At 45.1% G+C, this 19,100-nt stretch overlaps 1 protein-coding gene across 1 annotated transcript in view; it reads right to left on the bottom strand.

Moving 5' to 3' along the window:
• Positions 1-399: 399 nt before the first annotated feature.
• samd11 (sterile alpha motif domain containing 11) overlaps positions 400-19,100 on the bottom strand; it is a gene marked incomplete at its 5' end in the record, with an annotated part of 49,322 nt that continues 30,621 nt past the window's right edge. Inside the window, 7 exons of the mRNA XM_079167086.1 lie at positions 400-2,101; positions 2,328-2,438; positions 3,352-3,485; positions 7,060-7,856; positions 8,080-8,158; positions 8,568-8,683; positions 13,943-14,096. Coding sequence (XP_079023212.1) covers positions 1,817-2,101; positions 2,328-2,438; positions 3,352-3,485; positions 7,060-7,856; positions 8,080-8,158; positions 8,568-8,683; positions 13,943-14,096 — 1,676 coding nt within the window. The 3' untranslated portion in view covers positions 400-1,816. The remainder of the gene's footprint in view (positions 2,102-2,327; positions 2,439-3,351; positions 3,486-7,059; positions 7,857-8,079; positions 8,159-8,567; positions 8,684-13,942; positions 14,097-19,100) is intronic.

The raw sequence follows: 19,100 nt of genomic DNA, 5'->3' as shown, positions 1-19,100 counted from the left end.
AGCCTAAAGCGAGGGGAAGTCCCAGTAGTGTGTGTAGGATACTGCTTTAGTCTAAACTCTTTGAACGAGGAAGGTACGTGTGAGTGGGGGCTGGTTCTGGTCATGTGTGCGTGTGGGAGGATGAGGAGGGTCAGGTTTATCCCCACAGGCAAAAGAGGCCTCGGCCTGTGGCTGAACCTCACACTCAGACAGCTGGTGTTGACCAGAACCCCCCCCCCCCCCCCATGGGCCACCTCCCCTTCACACATCAGGAGACCGCATGCTCCCTCTCGCATGTTTTTACAGAAGAACCACAAACACCTGAGGAGGAAAAGGCGTATATACGTCGTCTGACACACAAACGACGAGAGAGCAGAGCAATTTCTTTAGGATTTATTTCACCTGTCGGGTGAATAGAAAAATAGGATGAAGACAAAACTTTCGAAGGGAAATCTAGAGACCATTTTTAATTCATTGCTTGCGTAGTTTAAAAAAAAAAAAAAAATCCATAACAAATTCCAAACATTTGCAATAAGAGCTTTGTGCCTTTCTTTTCCCTGCAACCAAGAGAAAACAAAGTTAAAGTATCTTTGGAATCCATCTTAAGGGCTAATTATAATACATATCATAATCTGCTTTATCTACTACATCAAAAGTCCTATAAATATTTTTCCTCATATTTATATGCTGAAGTAGCATTCAAGATCGGAGCGTCTTAATATTACACTTTTTAAAAAAATGGCAGAACAAAAGAGTATGAACGAAAAGTACCACCAAAGTTCAGCAAGTCACATTTTTCTTCAGTAAAGAAAACCTTATTCGTGCAACTACGTTTAACAAAAAGTAAAAGTACCACGTATGTAACCTTCAGGATATTTTTCATCTTAAGCATGATTCTGTACAATTTTGCATGTTTTTACTACCTCCCACAGTAGTCAACACGAGCATACAATGGCGTAAGCCGTACACACCATAGCCACCATTAAGGCGTGTCCATTTCACCAACATTTCTTTAAGCATTTGTATGTCAGTAAATGACAGCTCTTCCTGTGTCACATCATATGAGGCACTAGCCTTTCCCTGTTGGACCAGTTTTCCTGTGTGACCATCAATGCAAAAAAAAAAGAAAAAGCAGACACGTTGTGAAACATGGTTTCAATCCCACACATCCGGTCATCTTTGGTATCGGGACAGTGGAATGCATAGTTGCAGTGATAAGCGGGAGCTGGTCAGATCTGGCGCCGCTCAGCATATGCTTCAACTCCAGCCTCTAAAAAGACTGCTCCACGCTGCTGTTGGGCCTCAGGAAACAAGCTAGGGAAAGGAGGAAGATGACAAAAAGGGAGGACGTCTCTTTTTAATTCCTGGGTTCTTCAGGGCTTGTGGTGAGAGCAGCCACAGAGACGGAGACAAGAGAAAGAAAGTGAGGGAGCAGAGCTTCCTCCAGCCCAGGAAGGAAGGAAGAGTATCCGCTAGCGTCTGACTTGCAAGAATTTCACATTTGTGGCAGGCCTTCGCTCCTTTTTTTTTTTTTTTTGGCAGGCTGTCTGTGACCAGCTGTCTCCTCTTCCTCTTTTTTTTTTTTTCATTCCCTTTTTTCCTCTGGTGCTTCACGTGTCTCCCTTCCAACCCAGTTTGTTTGGATTCTGCTCGGCTACAACCAATGCAGAGGAACTCATAAGCTGATTGTTTTGCTGGATACGGTACAGTTGTCTTTTATTCCAGTCCAATACTTGTCCCTAAATTCCAGCGTCAAGGTCCCAAGATGGGCCCGGGAATCAATCTCCCCCAGTCAGGTTAGTTTGAGTTTGGCCTCCTCACCCCTGCCCGTCCTTTCCTACGAAGGAGTTTTGGCCTCGTATCTTCCCACTACCGTGGAGCCGTTACCATTTTCCTGCTTGGGGGAGGAGCACCCTGGGGTGGGGCCGCGGTATGGAGAGGAGCTGCTGCTGGTCGAGGTGGGTCTGTGGGGCAGGGACAGAGAGAGAGGCAGGGGGGTGTCAGATGGCGTTGTCAGGGGGTCCCGATCACGTTCTGGGGGGCGCAGTGCGGCAGAAGGCGGAAACGGGAACGCCAGCGGGAATCCAGTCATGTAGAAAAGCCTGCCAACGCGCCGCGCCACCTGAGGAGACGAGAGGAGACCATATGACTGTCAGTACAGCCTGTTGAGTATTGTATAAACGACTAATGCTGTATTTCAAACGGAGAGAGAGTAGAAGAGAGGCTGCGGTCTGTGGGGCTGGCTAGTTGACGGGAATCATCTATGCTACACTGGCAGTTTGTCTATGGACAGAAACACACATTCAGACACACACACGGGTCCACACGCAGCTCTGTGGTGTGTGTACCTGTGAGCGGATCTTGAGCGCAGGCCCCAGCTTTAGTCCCATGGTGTTGAGCAGGTGCTCCTCAGTGAGCAGCGGTAATGTCTCTCCATCAATGGCCTGCTCCCGAAACACCTGGCGGAGAGACAGCCGCTTCAGCCACAGCCCCGACATATATACACACACACTCGACACACAAACTACGTATTCATTCACACAACCTAGAAAACAGTGTCTCTATTCCAAAATGTTACATACCCATTTTGAGTTGGGGGAAAAAAGAAATAGCTGAAGTTCATCATCAGGTTCATATTTTCAACTGCCTCAATATTCGCATGCCCATAGGTACAGTGAGAGTATTATGGGTCACTGAAATCATTCTTCCTGTCACTACTGGCCATGGAGGAATCTGTTACTAGCTTAACTTCAGTGTAAGAGACAAATTCCAACGCCTCAAATTCCAAAGTTCATCTGAAACTAAGAGCACGGACAAAGGGTTGTGGATCTTTTCATGTTACATTGAAGTAACGTTGGGAAGGAATCACCACCCACCACAGCCACAATGATTACGGGAACCAATGACTCTTAGAACATACATATTGTCATGCGAGTATTGTTTGACGCTTGAAAGAAATCTCAGCATTATTTTTTTTATTTTTGAAAAATGATGTTAAAGATGGTTATAAACTGTGGCAAGATTGGATTACTTTTCTCAAATTTGGGATAGTTCATTTTGGAACAATATGCGCAATACACACAAACGGGTGTAGATGCTCTGCTAACTCATCCGCATTCACACAAAGCCCACAAATACGGCTGCAATTAAGAACATGACCAGCCGTTCCACCACACACATTCACAATAACGTTGAAACAAACTGTTCTGTGCAGGTTTAGTGCTTCTACCTAAACTTAACGAGATGCCATAGAAAGTACTACAGTATTTGTGCAGTATGGTCACTGTTCTGTGATTAGAAGTCAGCCTGCCCCTGGCCTCCATCCCCTTCTCTCTCTCTCTCTCTCTCTCCTCCCTCTTTCTATGTCCTCACCTGTGTGTATTCAGCACATCCAGCCAGGCTGCTTATGAAGCCACACACGTCCTCCACACTCCACTTGCTGATGTCCTCCACAGGGTTTGCTGTGGCTGAGTCCTCCCCATCCATGAAAAGACCTCCCACAGAGCCTGAAAGCAGCAGCGGGTGAAAATGATGTGTCAATATAACCGGGTACAAAGTTGCTATTAAGACTCAGGATCTTGCTGCCATTTTTCTTAGTGATGCAGAACATGAAAACTGAGAGACTTATAAAAAAAACAAAAATGTACGGCCAACATTTTAAAAAAATGCAGCTCAAAATATGTCTATGCCTCCATGCCAGCAATAACCGTGGGAGGTACGCAGTGTCGGGAACTCCTTGAGGGAATTCAAATTTGGCACAAACTTGGACTCAAGAATTAACGGACGAGATTGTTGTGGTCAATGGTCAGGCTGACATAGAAAATACATGTTTGGTCATAATTCAAGAATTTGTATGCTTGTTATGACAATTTCACACAAATGTCTAATAGGATAAAACGAAGAGGTGATAACATGGACGTGAACTGCAACTTGGCCGACTGGTTGGCAGAAGCATACAACTGTGATGCGGTAATTCCATTTTTACGAGATGCCGTACTCTATACGCATGCATTTACATACATATACCCTCTAAAAACCAAAATAGACATATTATTGGAAGATCTTTGCTGCGATGACATGGGGGGTTATTTACTTAATTTGTGCAGCTGTAGAACTATATAGGTGCTGTATAAATGAAGTTGTTTCTATTATTTTTTTATAATAGACAACAGGAAAGGGGGGAGAGAGATAGAGACAAAGGGCTGCAGCTCCAAATTGAATCCAGGGGCAAGGACCCGGCCTACATGTGTGCAGTCTCTACCAGGTGAGCTAAAGGTTGTGATGATTACATTTATAAAAAATCAATAGTATACTATACTATAAGCCTTTTATTTTATTTTTTGTATCGAAAGTACAGTACGCTTTTAATGATTTCTTTCATGGTATACTATACTGACTTTTTTTGGACATACTTTAACAATTTTATTGCATTTTTATGGCTTTTTATGACATTCATGGGATCCTAAACCATGACTCCTTATGACATACAAAACTATGACTTTTTAATCACATATTATATTATGAATTTCTATGTGATGTACTAGGACTTTGTTTTTACATTTTATGACATACTGAACTGTAAAAATGTTTGTGACATCTTCATGGTCTTTAATGACATTTTATGACATTTTAGTGCAATACTATACATGATGTTTTTTTAACTTTTGTATAATTCTTATTACTTACTATACTATGACTATATATACTATATAACATTTTTATGATAAATATATACACACACTTATTGACAACATTTGAATAGGCATGCAATACTACTACTAAACTTGTATGATATGATATACTCTGACATCTTTAGGGAACGCTTAAGGCATACTTTACTTTTACAAAGACATCCAATACTTTCATTTTTTATGGCATAATATATGGTATATGGGTGCAGGTGTATGTAAGGGTTTATGCACTTCCTTTTTTATGGCAATTTTTTCAAAGCTAACAATATTATGACTTGTATGACATACTACACTATAGAAATGGTAATGGCAGACTATACTATATTACTACTACTATTATGATATGTTAAATAATGACCTTTTTTGTAAAAACAATGACAAATCTATACTATATATGTCAGACTACTATACTACTATATGACTATATGACTAAACTATGTCATCAAATTAATTGACATTCTTTTGGCACACCGAAAAAAATGTCTGACAAAATGATGGCATACTTTGTATGACATACTATACCATAATGTTTTTTAACAATTTATATTTAATGTGTTTTCTTCATCTCCCAGGACCTGAAGCGGACTTCCGACATAGAAACTATCAGGAAAAAGGCCAAGCAGATGATGTACACTTCCTGCCTCAGGATCAGCCGACACAATTCTACACTGCAATTATCCCGCCTGTTTCCTGCACAGGCATCAGTGTGTTCGGATCAGCCACCAAACAGGACAGGAACTGCAGACACAATCAGTGGTGCCCGTCTGACCTCCATCAAGGACTCGTACACCTAATATCACTGAGGATTCATCGCACCCCGTTTGAAATGCTTCTCTCTGGAAGGCGCTACAGAACAGTGTACGTCAAAACTACACGAGAACAGTTCCTTACTGCAGGCTGTCACTATGATGAATAGTGAAATCAGTCATTCACTGTCAATGACCCTTTAACACTAAAATATCCACTGCTTCCATTATATATTGTAATTTCACAGTTTTTCATATATATATATATATTTTTTTAATATGTACATATCTGTCACTCTCAATATAAATCATAAAACTGTATATACAATATATGGACATCTTTACATGTACATACTGCACATAATCACAGAGTCCATGCACATCCTTTCATTATTTATGTTAATGTTTTATTTAGATTTGACTGTTGGTCATTTGTTGGCTATTGTTGCTTTTATATAACATGTATATATATATATATATATCTACACTTGTTTTCACTACCTTACTTTTTTATGCCTTTTTTCAAAATACTATACTATGACTTTTTAAGACATACTATACTATGAATGTTTTTTACATACTATACTACAACTTTTTTAATAACTTTTTGCAACATACAGTATTTTGACTATTTTATAACTTTTTTTGAAATACTATACTATACTATGAATATGTTTTACATACTATAGTATGACTTTTTAATCAGTTTATCTGACAAAACTATACAACTTTTTATTAACTTTTAGCGACATACAGTATTTTGACTTTATACCTTTTTTCTAAATACTATAGTATTAACATACTACATATATTTTGACTTTTTTCCCAAAACTACACTGCGACTCTTTCAGAACTTTTTTGACATACTATACTATGACTATCAATTCTGTACTAAATGAACATCATGCTGTACTGAAGACGACTCGAAACCAGCGATTGAGACCATAAACTCAAACTCACAATGTTTACTGAGGTGATAAATCAAGTGACAAGTAGGGTCATGTTCACATAGACTTCCATACGTAGAGAGAATGCAAGTTTAAGGCACTTCCGCATTGACTTTACTTATCAGAAGTAGAGGTTGCTGCCTAACCTCAACATGATGGATGAAGCGATTAGATGTTGGTGGTCAAACGTCAAAGGGGAAGGTCCCTGTGACCTTATGTGCGTCCCATTCTCGTGATATCTCAGGAATACCGTGAGAGAATTTCTTCAAATTTGGCAAAAACCTCCATTTGGACTCATAGTTCAAACTGATTGGTGGTGAAAATATGCTAAATGTAGCCTACAATTAAAATACTGATTCCCACAGAAGTATCTGTGTTGGTATTCCTGTCTGTTTCTCCAAACTGGGGGGTGTGCCGACAGTCATCTACTGTGGATAAGTACCTCATAGAACTCCACTACAAAAAACATGAATTATCCCTGTAAGCTGATCATGGTGGGATTTCTTACTCCTTTCTGCCCACGTGATTGTGCTGCTGGTGGTGTGCATAAGATCACACTGAGGTCAGCTGCATGGCAGCTAACAGGGCGAGGTCTCCACACAGGAGACACACACACGCACAAAGACTGACGCTAATTGGTTTCACATGTCGGCTGTGTGTGCTAATGTGTATTTTGTGTGTGACTGAGTATCTCACCTGTGTGAAAGTAGGGGTTGGCGTAGGGGAATCCAAAGGGCAGTGACTGGGCATGAAGAGCAGGCAGGGGTGGCATGAACCCAGGTGGCAGGTGGTACTTGACATCAGCCTTGCCCAGTCCAGGGGTGAAGAGGTGGCGACTGGGTGACTCCGTACCTGTTGAACTACAAGGGGCACTCAGTCTGCCTGAGCTCTCTCCAGTCTCCTTGGCACTGTCACACACTGCCCTGCTGCCAGTCTCTTTACCCCCGTCTCGCTCCCTGTCCCTGGGTTTCCTGCTCGACTTGGCAGCGGCGACACTGTCCTGCCTCTCCTCACACATCTCTGTGTCACTGTCCGAGTCCTTCATCTCTTCATCATGCACCTCCCTGTCTCCCAACCTTCCTCTGTCCTCTCTTCCTTCTGTGTGATCCCCAGCATGGAGCTGTGTCTGGGGGGCCCTGCGGGGGGCCTTCCTGAATTCGGCATCTGGGCCAGCGGTAGATCTCTGCGCCTGGGTGTCTTTGGGTGTGGAGGGTGGTCCTTGTTGTTGATGCTGGTGGTGGTTGAGGGTTAGGAGTGGTGTGCCAGCCCCATGGCGGAGCACCAGCATTGCATTAGAGCGACGGGCCAGTTCCTCACGGAGCGGATGGCCCTCTGGGATGTCGTGGAGGCTCCGCAGGGCTGGATGGTCGGGGGGCAGGCCAGGGGGTAGAGCTCCCAAAGGTTCAGAGCCCAAAAGACGCTGCTGCTGCTGCTGTCGCTGGTGGAGACTTTCCAACTCTTTCTGTCTCAGCAGCTCTGCCGACATCTCAAGTCTAAGACAATGAAAGACACAGGGACTTTAACGTACAGCCCAAATGTTTAAACATTTAAAGTATTTCACATTCACACCACTGCTTCTGGGAGTATATCACAAGTTTGCCCTCTCAAAAAAAAACTTCCCACCTTGAAGCTTCTCTTTTGCTCATGTTACAATGAACCCATAAAACACAGATTTTAGCAGTTATTATTTATACGGTGGCCATAATAAACACACACCTGGCCAGATTTTGCTTCCTCAGCATCTCCTGTTGCCGAGCAAAAAGCTCAGCTTGAGCTGGTTGGAGGAAACTATAACCTGTGAATAGAAACCGCAAGAAAAGACATACCTGTAAGTGAAAAATCTAACAAGTGACAAGGAAGCTCCCAAATGTTAAAAAACAGGAGGGAAAAATGCAAATCTTTGAGAAATCATGTTTAAAAGTTACTAAAAGGTAGTCAGCATAAAAAACAATTCTACATCCATTGTCTGTTCACAGCAAAATGCTATTAAAGTAATATCCTGCAACTACCGTAACTCCATGACATTTTAACATATATAAATGAATCCTGTGGTTTGATAAAGAACAATGTAACATTCTCTTCATATCCGTGTAAATGTGAAAGTATATATATTTTTTACAAGTATATGTACATGCCAATGCATCCCCATTGGTACTCATTATAGATCATACTAATAATTAGCCTTAGCATGATATACGACTCACCAGGGGCCTGGCAAAGAGCAGAGGGCATGCCCAGGAAGGGAGGCCGCAGGTGAGGTCCTAAGGCGATGTGAGGGGCAGTTGGTGGGGACAGTAGGGGTGGAGGGTGGGACAGTTCTCTGTGGACACAAATATGATAAAAGACAACGTTAAGTTCAAATGGGAGTTCACTGGATGCTTAACTATGACGAAAGCATTAAGCATGGAGAGATGTATAGTGTGCGATTCCCTCCGGAACAAGAATAGTTATTAAGTACGTCTCAATTCTTTCTTTGTGCGTGTGTGGTTGCTGCCACACCAATGTATGCAATGTATTTTTATCAGTGGAGCTCCAGGGGCCCCCATGTCGCCCCAGTGCCTCATCAGTCTTGTCACGCCGCACCAAGCGCCGCTGGCCATTGCTGTACCCTGGACTGCAGCCTTTTCTTCCCCTGTCGCCTCACACATACACACACACACGATATATACACAGAGAGACACACACACACACACACACCTCGAGACCCACACACATAATGAGGGCTGAATGCACAATGCCAGTGTGTCATGCTCCGACAGCTGGGGCGGCCCCTGCGTCTTGACCGGGGCCACGGGCTGAAGGACCTTCTAATTAACACTCATCCCTCCTCTCTTCTCTCCCTTTTTTACGCCCTCCTCCTCCTCTCCGTTTCCCTCCCTCTCTCCCTCTCACTCTCTGGGTTGCATTGAAACTGGTGAAAAGATGGAGCGTCCTGCAACCTCTGCTTCTGAAAAGGCCTCTCCATTATTGGCTTCGTCTTTTGTCCTCCTTGAGGGGGGAAAGCGCCTCTCACCTTGCTCCCTCTCTCTCCGTCTCTTGTTCTTTCTTAACCATCTTTTTTCTGTTCTCTCCACTTTTCTATGACCTCTGAAAATCTGTCTTGTTTACTCGTTTATTTTCCTTCAGTTTTATTTCTTTCACCTTCTCTCTATGTATTTTCTCTCTCCCCTCTTCATCACTTCATCTCATCCTGTCTCTTTACCCCAGCTTTGTCTTGCCTCTCCGTCTTTCTTTCTGTTTCTTCATCCTCTTTCTTTGTTCACTGTAATCCCTTCTATTATTATTTCCCTTTTGCAGTTTTTCTCTCAGTGTCGTGCAGATCTTCATGGGTACAGGAACATGGTTTTGAGAAAGAAGAAAAGCTTTCAGAAGAGTGAGGCATCTGCACCATGACCCTTTGAAAGTGTCATGTGTGGAAGATGATGCTCTACGCCTGCTCTGTGTCTCAAACCACAGCTGTTTCCAGTGCCCTTCCTGAGCTCACTAGCTATTCCTCCTTCTTCTTTCTCTTCTGCTCTCCTCCTGAGCCGCTGCTATCACACCAATCAGAGCTCAGCTGTGTGTGACTGCCGCAGCACAAAAGCATACGGGAAACAAGCTGAGGAAAACAACAAAACCTAAACCAACACTGGGACGTATGCAACCTCAAATATTGTTTTGCAACTGTGTTCAAATTAGCTAGCGCCTGCATGTCTCCCGCCTCACTAAATGGTGAGGGAAAAGGAGCGAGAGGGAGGAACTGCAAGGAGGGAGGGCACGCATACAAGAGCGGAGAGATGAGATGAGATGGGGGTGGGGGGGCTGTAGCCAGAACTGGGAGAGTGGTGTGTGTGTGTGTGTGTGTGTGTGTGTGTGTGTGTGTGTGCGCGTGTGGGGGGGACCATTCATCGATCGCCTCCGCCGTTGAAATGTTAATGCTAATCGTATAACCGCTCTCTCCGGCGGTGCCTCGCACTTCAGTGGCAGCTCCAATTAATCTTGGGTGAAGGCTACGGCGCGTGACCCCGGAGCCGCTAGCCGGGGCCCCGCTCGCCGCTGCTTATGTAATTACACCGCCCAGTGTGTAATCACCTGGCCTAATCCCTCGGGGCTAGCAATTAGCCTTGCGACGCGCAGTTCCACAAGGCTACGCTAAGGCGCCCGCAAAACTCCCATCCACCTCACCATGGCTCCCGCATGCCAAACTCTCATCACCCCCCTCCCCCCAAACCCCTTTCTGATACTTCCTCCCTTTCTTCCCTCTCCTTGCACCGCCTACCCTTGCCTAGCGTTAGCCCGCAGATGAATAACGGTCAATTAAAGCTGCATGACTGGGGCTGCCAGGCGTCTGCGCCACCATAATTAGGCCTAATCACGGGGAGTGAGAGAGACAGAGAGAGAAGGGGAGAAAGAGTGTGCGTCTGACACTCCCCTCCACTCCCTTCCTCCATCTCTCCCTCCTTTTATAGGAGGCAATTTTAAGAGAGGAGTGGCAGACATTAGTCGTTTTGCTCTGGGGCTGTGTGTGTGTGAGTGTGTACATGTCTGTCTGTCTGTCTGTGTGTGATTTTCTTTTTACCCTATCTGTGCATTTTGTTGGCAAACCACTAACATGCTATAAAAAGATGAGGTAAAACACTCACCTAGTTTTTTGCATGAGACCTGAAAATATCTTAAAATGAAAATAGGCACAAATGCAAGGTGGGCTCATAACCACGCAAAATGATATCACTCGAGGCTCTCTCTCTCTCTCTCTCTCTCTCTCTCTCTCTCTCTCTCTCTCTCTCTCTCTCTCTGCCTGCAGTGAGGCCAGGGGCTCCTGGGGAATTCACTGGTGTGTGACGACCTGTCAGAGTGGCGACAGCAGTCCCGTCCCGCAAAAGCCCAGGCAGTGTGAGTGTGTATGCGTGTCTGTGTAAGTGTGTGTGTCCTGGTGTGTGTGTGTGTGTGTGTGTGTGTGTGTGTGTGTGTGTGTGACAGGGCTGCCCTTAATGACGGGAGCGTGGGGGGATTAGGAGCGCCGCGCGGCCGCCCTCGGCTCCTTCTCCGCAGGAACACATTTACACAGGAAGCTCATTAAAATGGATGAGGCTCCCTCCACGCTCGTTCGTTCTCTCTCTCGCTCGCTCGCTCCCTCCCTCCCTCCCTCCCTCCCCTTATCTCCCTCTCTCTCCGTCACTTCGTCCTCTCGCCATCTCCTCTCTTCTTCTATTTTGCTTCCTTCTCTTCATCCCCATTTTAAGCTCCCATGTTTTCCACTTCCGCTCTCTCTCTTTATTTTTCTCCATCCTTCCCCTATTTGCCTTGCAGATGCTTGGTGAGCTTTGCCATTTAAGGCCAGACAAATGGAGCGCCAGGCTCTAAGCCCATCGAGCAGCCCTAATGATTTGTTTTTAACAATGGGCCCTAATGGGCCCCAGATAATCAATGATGAGGGGTCGATGGAAAGGTGAGCCACGGAGAGAGTTAGAGAGGGGGAGAGCTTCCTCACATTTTCAGCCTCGGCTTTTTAGTACTATCTCAGTTTTCCGCTTTTATTCACCAATTACCTCTTTTTTCACTTTGCACTAATTTCCCTCTCAGGTCTCTTCTTAATTTTCTCCGTCTCTATTTTTTGCAGGTTCTGTATATTTCATGGGAGTTGAGTATAGTCTTTACATTTAGACACACATTTGGCTACTACACAGCCAAAATTAATATTATACAGCATTAATATGCTGCTACAACAGGCTTTAGTCTTCTGGGAAGGTTTTCAACAAGATCTTGAAACCTGGCTGCAGGGCTTCCATTCAGTCACAAGTGCATTAGTGAGGTCAGGGTCTGATGTCGGGTGATAAGGCCTGGCATATATTTTACAATGCAGATCACCCAAAAGGTGTTGGATTGGACACAGTTTGGACAAACTGAGAAATTAATTTCTTTGTGGGGGATTGTCATTTTGAAACATGAGGGGCCCTTCGCAAACTCTTGCCACAAAACACACTATTATTGAACAAAATAAAAGATTTTCATGCTGTAAAATAGTCTTTCTAAGATTAGGCTAAGTACTAAAAGTATGTGGCTACATACAGCAAAAGCCCCACAGCAAAAGTACGTGAGTATGTACAGGTGAAACATTTTACAGGTTTTGCATCACTCTTTGTATGTTTCCCTTTTTTTTGTTGCATTCTCTCAATTAGACAATGGTTCAAGTGATGGAAAGGGCACTTCAACACTTTCCTTATTAACCCCTCTTTTTTTATTCACTCAAAAACATGCTGAGAGTAAAAGCGTTGAAGAGGAGGCAGGTGGAGGTAGAGGGGGACAGAGTGAGCGAGAGATGGATGGATAGATGGAAGAAGGGAGGGCGAGGCCTAGTTAACTCTCCCTGGCCCTGTGTGGCTAATTACTCTGTGCTGTCGGAGAACAGCCACGGCTCACTGACCACATTCACATACTACGCTACTGGCCTCTCTCTCTCACACACAACACACACACACACACACACACACACACACACACACACACACACACACACACACACACACACACACACACACACGCACGCACGCACACACATAATAAGCAGACATATTCACATAAACAAACCCAAATTCAATTCGCATAGATGAGCATACATGCACAATGCCAGCTTGAAAAATGGAACAAACACATGCGGATAATCAGACCCCCCTCCTCGCCTCAATACACACACACACACACACATTTATATATATACACACACACACACGCACACGCACACACACACACACACACACACACACACACACACACACACACACACACACACACACACACAGCCTCCCAGAGCTGCACCACATAGCGCCTGGCCGCTCTGCTTCCTGCTTATATCCCCACACCTACCCCTCACCACCCCCTTCTATGTCTCACACACACACATACACCCTCCCTCCCCTGCTGCCGCACCGCCGGCCCATTATCGATCCCCCGCCTCTCCCCGCGCCACATAAATAATCGACAAGCAATTACCCGCCCACTCCCGCTGCCCCCGGCTTTGTTTGGGAGGCGCAGGGGCCAGCGCTGGGGGGAGAGGAGGGAGGAATAGCCGGGGATGCAGGCGTGCAGCTCCACAGTGATAGCCAAGAGGTTATTGGATCCTTAGTTTAACCATGGATGTGGAGATGCACACACATTCACACACACGCACGCACACACACAAACGTGCACTGCAGCACAATGAAAAAGCCAAATATGAGATCAGATCTTGCTGAGGAAGCTTGGAATGAGTGGAAGGATGGGAAGAAAAGTGCAGCGGTTGGTGAAGCTAACCGGCAGGTGATTAACTCCTTCTACTATTTCTCCCATTGACAAGCTTTTTCTGAAAAAACAGAACATTGTTTCATTGTGATTTCCACATTTACTTGTGTTCACATCAACTGGGGCCTCGTATGCAGTATATTTGTGTGTGTGTGTCTGTGTGTGTGTGGGTGGGTGAGGAGGATGTGGGTGTTGGGCTTCATTAATGATGAATAATGCGGATATTGCATGCACGGCAGGGTTGCCGTTTCAATTGCAAGATATGCCCGGCCTGACGTAGAGATTTCGTTTGCAAGTGAGTGTGTTTGCATCCGTTTCTTACCTGTCAGTGTAATGTGCGTCCCGGTGCTGCGGCAGACCCTGCTTGCGTCTCTGGCTGGATGAAGAGGAGCTGCCCGCCGAGGGCAGGTGAGCTTCTAAGGCCGCTGGATTCCTGACCGCTGCAGCAAACGCCTCCTGGCGAGCACGCAGCATATCTGAATAAGGAGCAATAAAACAAAGCAAGTGGAGGGGGAGAGATGGGAAGATAGAGTTGATATGACAAAGATGACGAAGGATTAAGTTGAAGAGAGAAGAGAGGAAAAAAGCAGAGGGGAGGCAAGAATTGAGGGGGAGACAGAGAGGGGAAGATAAAAACAAATTTAGTATCCAGCGGCTCATGTCTATGCAAAGGCATTACCAGAAAACTCAGGTTTGGATTGAAACAGAAAATCCTACTGACTATACATTTCACCAGCTTATAGTTGATGGCTTATTTTAAGTGTGCTGTACATTATCTGTCAGCGTGAACAGGTTTTCGGACAAAATAGTAGAAGTGAAGCATCCTTTAAAGACGTGTTAGTTGTCCTGTAGTGAAGGATGTGAGGGCTAACTATGCCGGTAGCTCATCCATATGGAAAATGGTCTTGTACTTGTATAGCACTTTTCTAGTCTTCCGACCACTCAAAGCGTTTTAACACTACATGTCACCATTCAACGACCCTGCTCTACCACTGACACGCATAAGCACATAAACACACACACCGAACAAAGATAAACAAAAACAGACATCTTGGTAGAGATGTCTGAAATTAGCACATAGCGCTCAAGTCCATCTGTCACACTTTGGAACTGAGCTGACCAGTTTGAAGCAAATGTGAGGAGAAAAAAAAGTGGTGGAAGCGGAAAAATGAAAAGGTGTTTTTGTAAAAGCGAGCAAAAAATGACTTCACACATCGGGGGCAAAGTGTTTTTACCCCACCCCACTCCGCCACCATCGCACCTTCTCCCTCCATCTCTGCCTGCCCCCTCTCTCCACCCTCTGCCCTCTCTCTCTCTCTCTCTCTCTCTCTCTCTCTCTCTCTCTCTCTCAGGAGAAGAGGCCTCATCATTATCAGCCAGGCCAGGCCACACCAGGAGACATGGCTTCTAATGAGAGAAAAATCCATCCTGCTCTCTCTCTCTCTCTCTCCTCCCTCTCCTTGCCTCAATCTATCTATCCGCTCTCTCCGCCTCCCCGCCTCCCCCTCTTTTTTAATTAGACAGATCCCTCGGGAGCTAGGGGCCATTTCCGCCGCCGGTACGGGTGTGACGTGTGTTTGTGTGCGTCTGTGTGATTTAGGTGCTTGCATGTGAGTGCCTGACTGTGTGTGTGTGTGTGTGTGTGTGTGTGTGTGTGTGTGTGTGTGTGTGTGTGTGTGTGTGTGTGTGTGTGTGTGCTGAAGCAGTTGAGTGGGCGCCGGGGAGGGGGGGGTGAAGCGACAGATATTAATGCGGCCTAGCTCCGGTGTATCGATCTGTTTGCTGCGCCAGGCCACAGGGGAATCGGCTGGCGGCAGACAAGGATGTGTGTGTGTGTGTGTATGTGTGGTTTGTGTGTGGGTAAGGGGGGGTTGGGAGAGATAAGGGAGGGACCAGAGGGGAACTGGAGCCATAGAGCGCACACACAAACACACACACACACAGTCTGTTGTGCACTTGCATACACGGTGCAGGGGTGACAGGGTGGAGGAGCTGACCTCTATGAGTTTCCTGTGGTCACAATCCCACCTCACCAATTATTTTGTATGACTGGGTTAAAGGGGTACTCCAGTGGTTTAGTATTGCACTTCCATAAAGTTTGGGGTCTTCCAAGGAACAGATTTGTAAAGGATAGCACAGATCGATTCTGCAGAGCCCAAGATATCCTGACTATATTGCATCCAACATAGAATCATGGAAGAAACCCTAACTTTAGGCTGCAGACTTTAATTAGTCAAGCTCTAAAAAACTATAACCGGCAATTCCCATAATGCAACTCAACAGCGGCTTTCTCTTGCCTTGTAAACATCCATGTCTTTTAAACGCTTCACGTACCGTTTGTAACGCAGACAAACCCCACCGACCCAAGCCACAAACTAAGCTTTGATAGATTTAAAAATAAAAAAGTATCTTGACAATTTCTCAATAAAAATGTATGTCATTTCTCTAATATTTCTGCCCTTTCTCATCTTATTCCATTCTCGTTTTATCCAATGCGTGTTTGTAAAGCTTCACTCCAACACTGCGTCCATATTTTGCTCTCTCTATCCCCCGCCCCGCTCTCTCTAATTCTCTTTCATGTGAACTGAGAAGAGCAGGGTCACCTGGGGCTCTAACCTTCAGACTGGATGTGTGTGTGTGTGTGTGTGTGTGTGTGTGTGTGTGTGTGTGTGTGTGTGTGTGTGTGTGTGTGTGTGTGTGTGTGTGTGTGTGTGTGTGTGTGTGTATACAGAGTAAGTACTCAGATTTAGAATTTCCCCTCTAAAACTCTTGGTGTTGCAGCAGCTAGAACACAAGAAGAGAGTCCCTTCATCTCCAAATTAAAGTCCTAATTGAGGACACACATACACATATATTCCGTTGCATGAGTTATTTTGGGAGGTCCCAGTTTACCACTCGGACCCATTCCGCTTATCCCTCTTTTGTGCCATCCCATTTTCCTCCCCGCCATCATTCCTGGTGTTGGGCCTAAATCCCCTCGGTTAAGCCGGGTTTTTCTCGGCGCGAGAATGCAGAGGAGCGCCGCACTGATGCAGCTTTGCCAGCCTCGTGATGGATTTGGTACACAAAGACCGACAACCATCCGCTAAAACGCACCATACATCAGAAAATTAAGTGTCTTTTCAGGAAGAGGTAGTCAGCCAGTATCATAGGCTAAGCAAGCAGTACATATGTGGCAAGTTTGTCACACTGAATGTCTTTAACCGACCAATCACGTGCTGGAGTTTTCAGGCTCTTTGGCATTATGATGATAAAGAGATGTTGTGTACAAATCACACTAAACTGCAGAAGACGAAACACAAACACGCCCCTTCCATACCACCCCTCCCTTCACTTTCATCTGGATATCTACCCCCACCTCTCTTTTTCTTTTCTCTCTCCCTCACTCTCCTTTCATCATATGAAGAGGGAGGGAAAGCCCTCCTGGCCATTTCTACAATCCTGCCACCCCTCCACCTCCAACCCCAATTTCAGCCCCCCACTCCCCTTCCCTACTCTTCTTTTGCCCATTAGGTTCAGAGAGAACCTCTCAAACAACACCTACACATCCACACACAGAGTTCCTCCTCACCCCTGCTTCTTTCACGCACACACACTCTAATTTTCTGTGCCCGACACTTCAAACACATGAAAGGATGCTCTGCGGGGACCAAGGCTAAAGGGAAGGTTGGAGGTGGGGGTAAGGAAAAGGAGGAGGATGAGGGGAGAGGGTATGAAAGCAATGCTAGAGATGGAGATGTGTAGGAGAGATGTTTTGGTGATGGGGGCCCAGGAGGGAGGGAGGAGGGGGTCACAGGGCCCCATCAGAGACCAGGTCAATGTCAAGGGGCTCTCGCTGAAGTGATTCGCGTCAGCCTCTCAAGAGACAAAACAGACGTCCATCTGGCCCATCTCCTGGATTGTTCGTGTCTGAGAGTGTTAGTTTCTTAACAAGCTCCGACTGTTAATTGGCAGAAGGGAGGATGTGAAGGTGGTGTTTTACTGAGTTTTCCACATAAACTTGTAAGCAGTCGGTAGATAGACGGAGGAAGTGCAAATGTAAACACACACATCCGTAAGAGGAAATCTTACCATGAATTTGTGTTTGAAATGGCAGTTGTATTTAAGTGTGTGACCCGAGCATTATTAATGAACCATAAACTTGTATGTATGCGTTATATTTTTAATTTCTTGCTCCGGGAGAAACTATTCCATCAACTCTGTTCCTCCCGAACTTTCTTTGCCCAGTTCTCTCATCAGGTTTTTTTGGACTTGTATTCCTGGTTTCTCCTCACCTCTTTCGCTACTTCTTCTGCACATATATTGCTTTTAAGTGCAGCTTGGAAGAGGAATGCACGTGTGCAGAATAAAGAACGCTGTGGAAATGATCAAACGATTTGGTATGTGGAAGTGAAGAAAGGGATCGAGTATGTCTATATTGCGCCAGAGCGTCTTCCTCATACCAGCAAGGTTTCTGGGAAAGGAAGTCAGTGATCAGACTGCACCCTGGGCCATAAAACCCCCACAATGCACTGCATCGTCCCTCTAACTCCTCTAAGACACGAGGAAAAGGCAATTAAAGCCTTTATAGGCTTCGCCCCCTAGATTTGCAGCCAGCAATTAAAAATCATTACTAATCAAATAAAAATAAAAGTAGCTCAAACTACAAGTCGGCCAGGGCATCAATTGGATTTATGCTACTGCAAAAGAGCTCATAAAGACTGGTAAAACTTAATGTTACATTCTTTACAAAAATGTGAGAAAAAGGTTAGCATTTAATGGCAGGCACAGTGAAACGAATATCAGGCCAACTTATAAAATCCAAACGAGGCAAATCTTCTCATTTTCCCAATCAAACTACAATTCTCTCAAGTTAAAACCAGTCAATTTTACGTGACTGTTGAAATTGAGAAAAACTGGGACACACTGGTGGTTTCGAGGGTGTTGGGAGATTTAGAGGGTTGGCAGGCAGCCAATGAGAGCTCCTAGATCAATCGCAATGTTGATGCATGCACAGCCTTGTGGGTGTTGTTAACAACGGAGGCCAGGGTGGACAGAAATCACCCAGAGTGACACTTTGACACTGGGTGGGCAAGCACCGCAAATAGAAATGTCAGCCGTCTCCATGGCTGGGGTTTCAATGGCAGCAGTGTGGCACACCTTAACATGGTACCCTGAACACAGTGCATCACAGTGACTTGGTGACAGGTGACGGAGGAGATGTTTTTATAGAAGCCGGTGAAGTGCTTCCACAGGAAACTCTTTTTGTTTGAAGTAAATCGCAAGTTACTTCAAACTAACTCTGAAGTTTAAAAAAAAAAAAAAAAAAAAAAAACTGAAAGGAAAAGTACCTCTAGATCCTTCATCAGTCGATTCTTACTTGTAGAGCAGGAAATGCTATTCTGAATATAAAAATCAACTGTGCACTGAGGTATATACAGTAAGGTGTAAAATATTACAGAGATATTTCAAAGCCAATATGATGACAGTGAGGATGATGA

This window comes from Pholis gunnellus, assembly GCF_910591455.1.
Source record: "Pholis gunnellus genome assembly, chromosome: 2".
In the NCBI taxonomy this organism is placed as follows: domain Eukaryota; kingdom Metazoa; phylum Chordata; class Actinopteri; order Perciformes; family Pholidae; genus Pholis; species Pholis gunnellus.
This window is presented reverse-complemented; position numbering and strand designations above follow the sequence as displayed.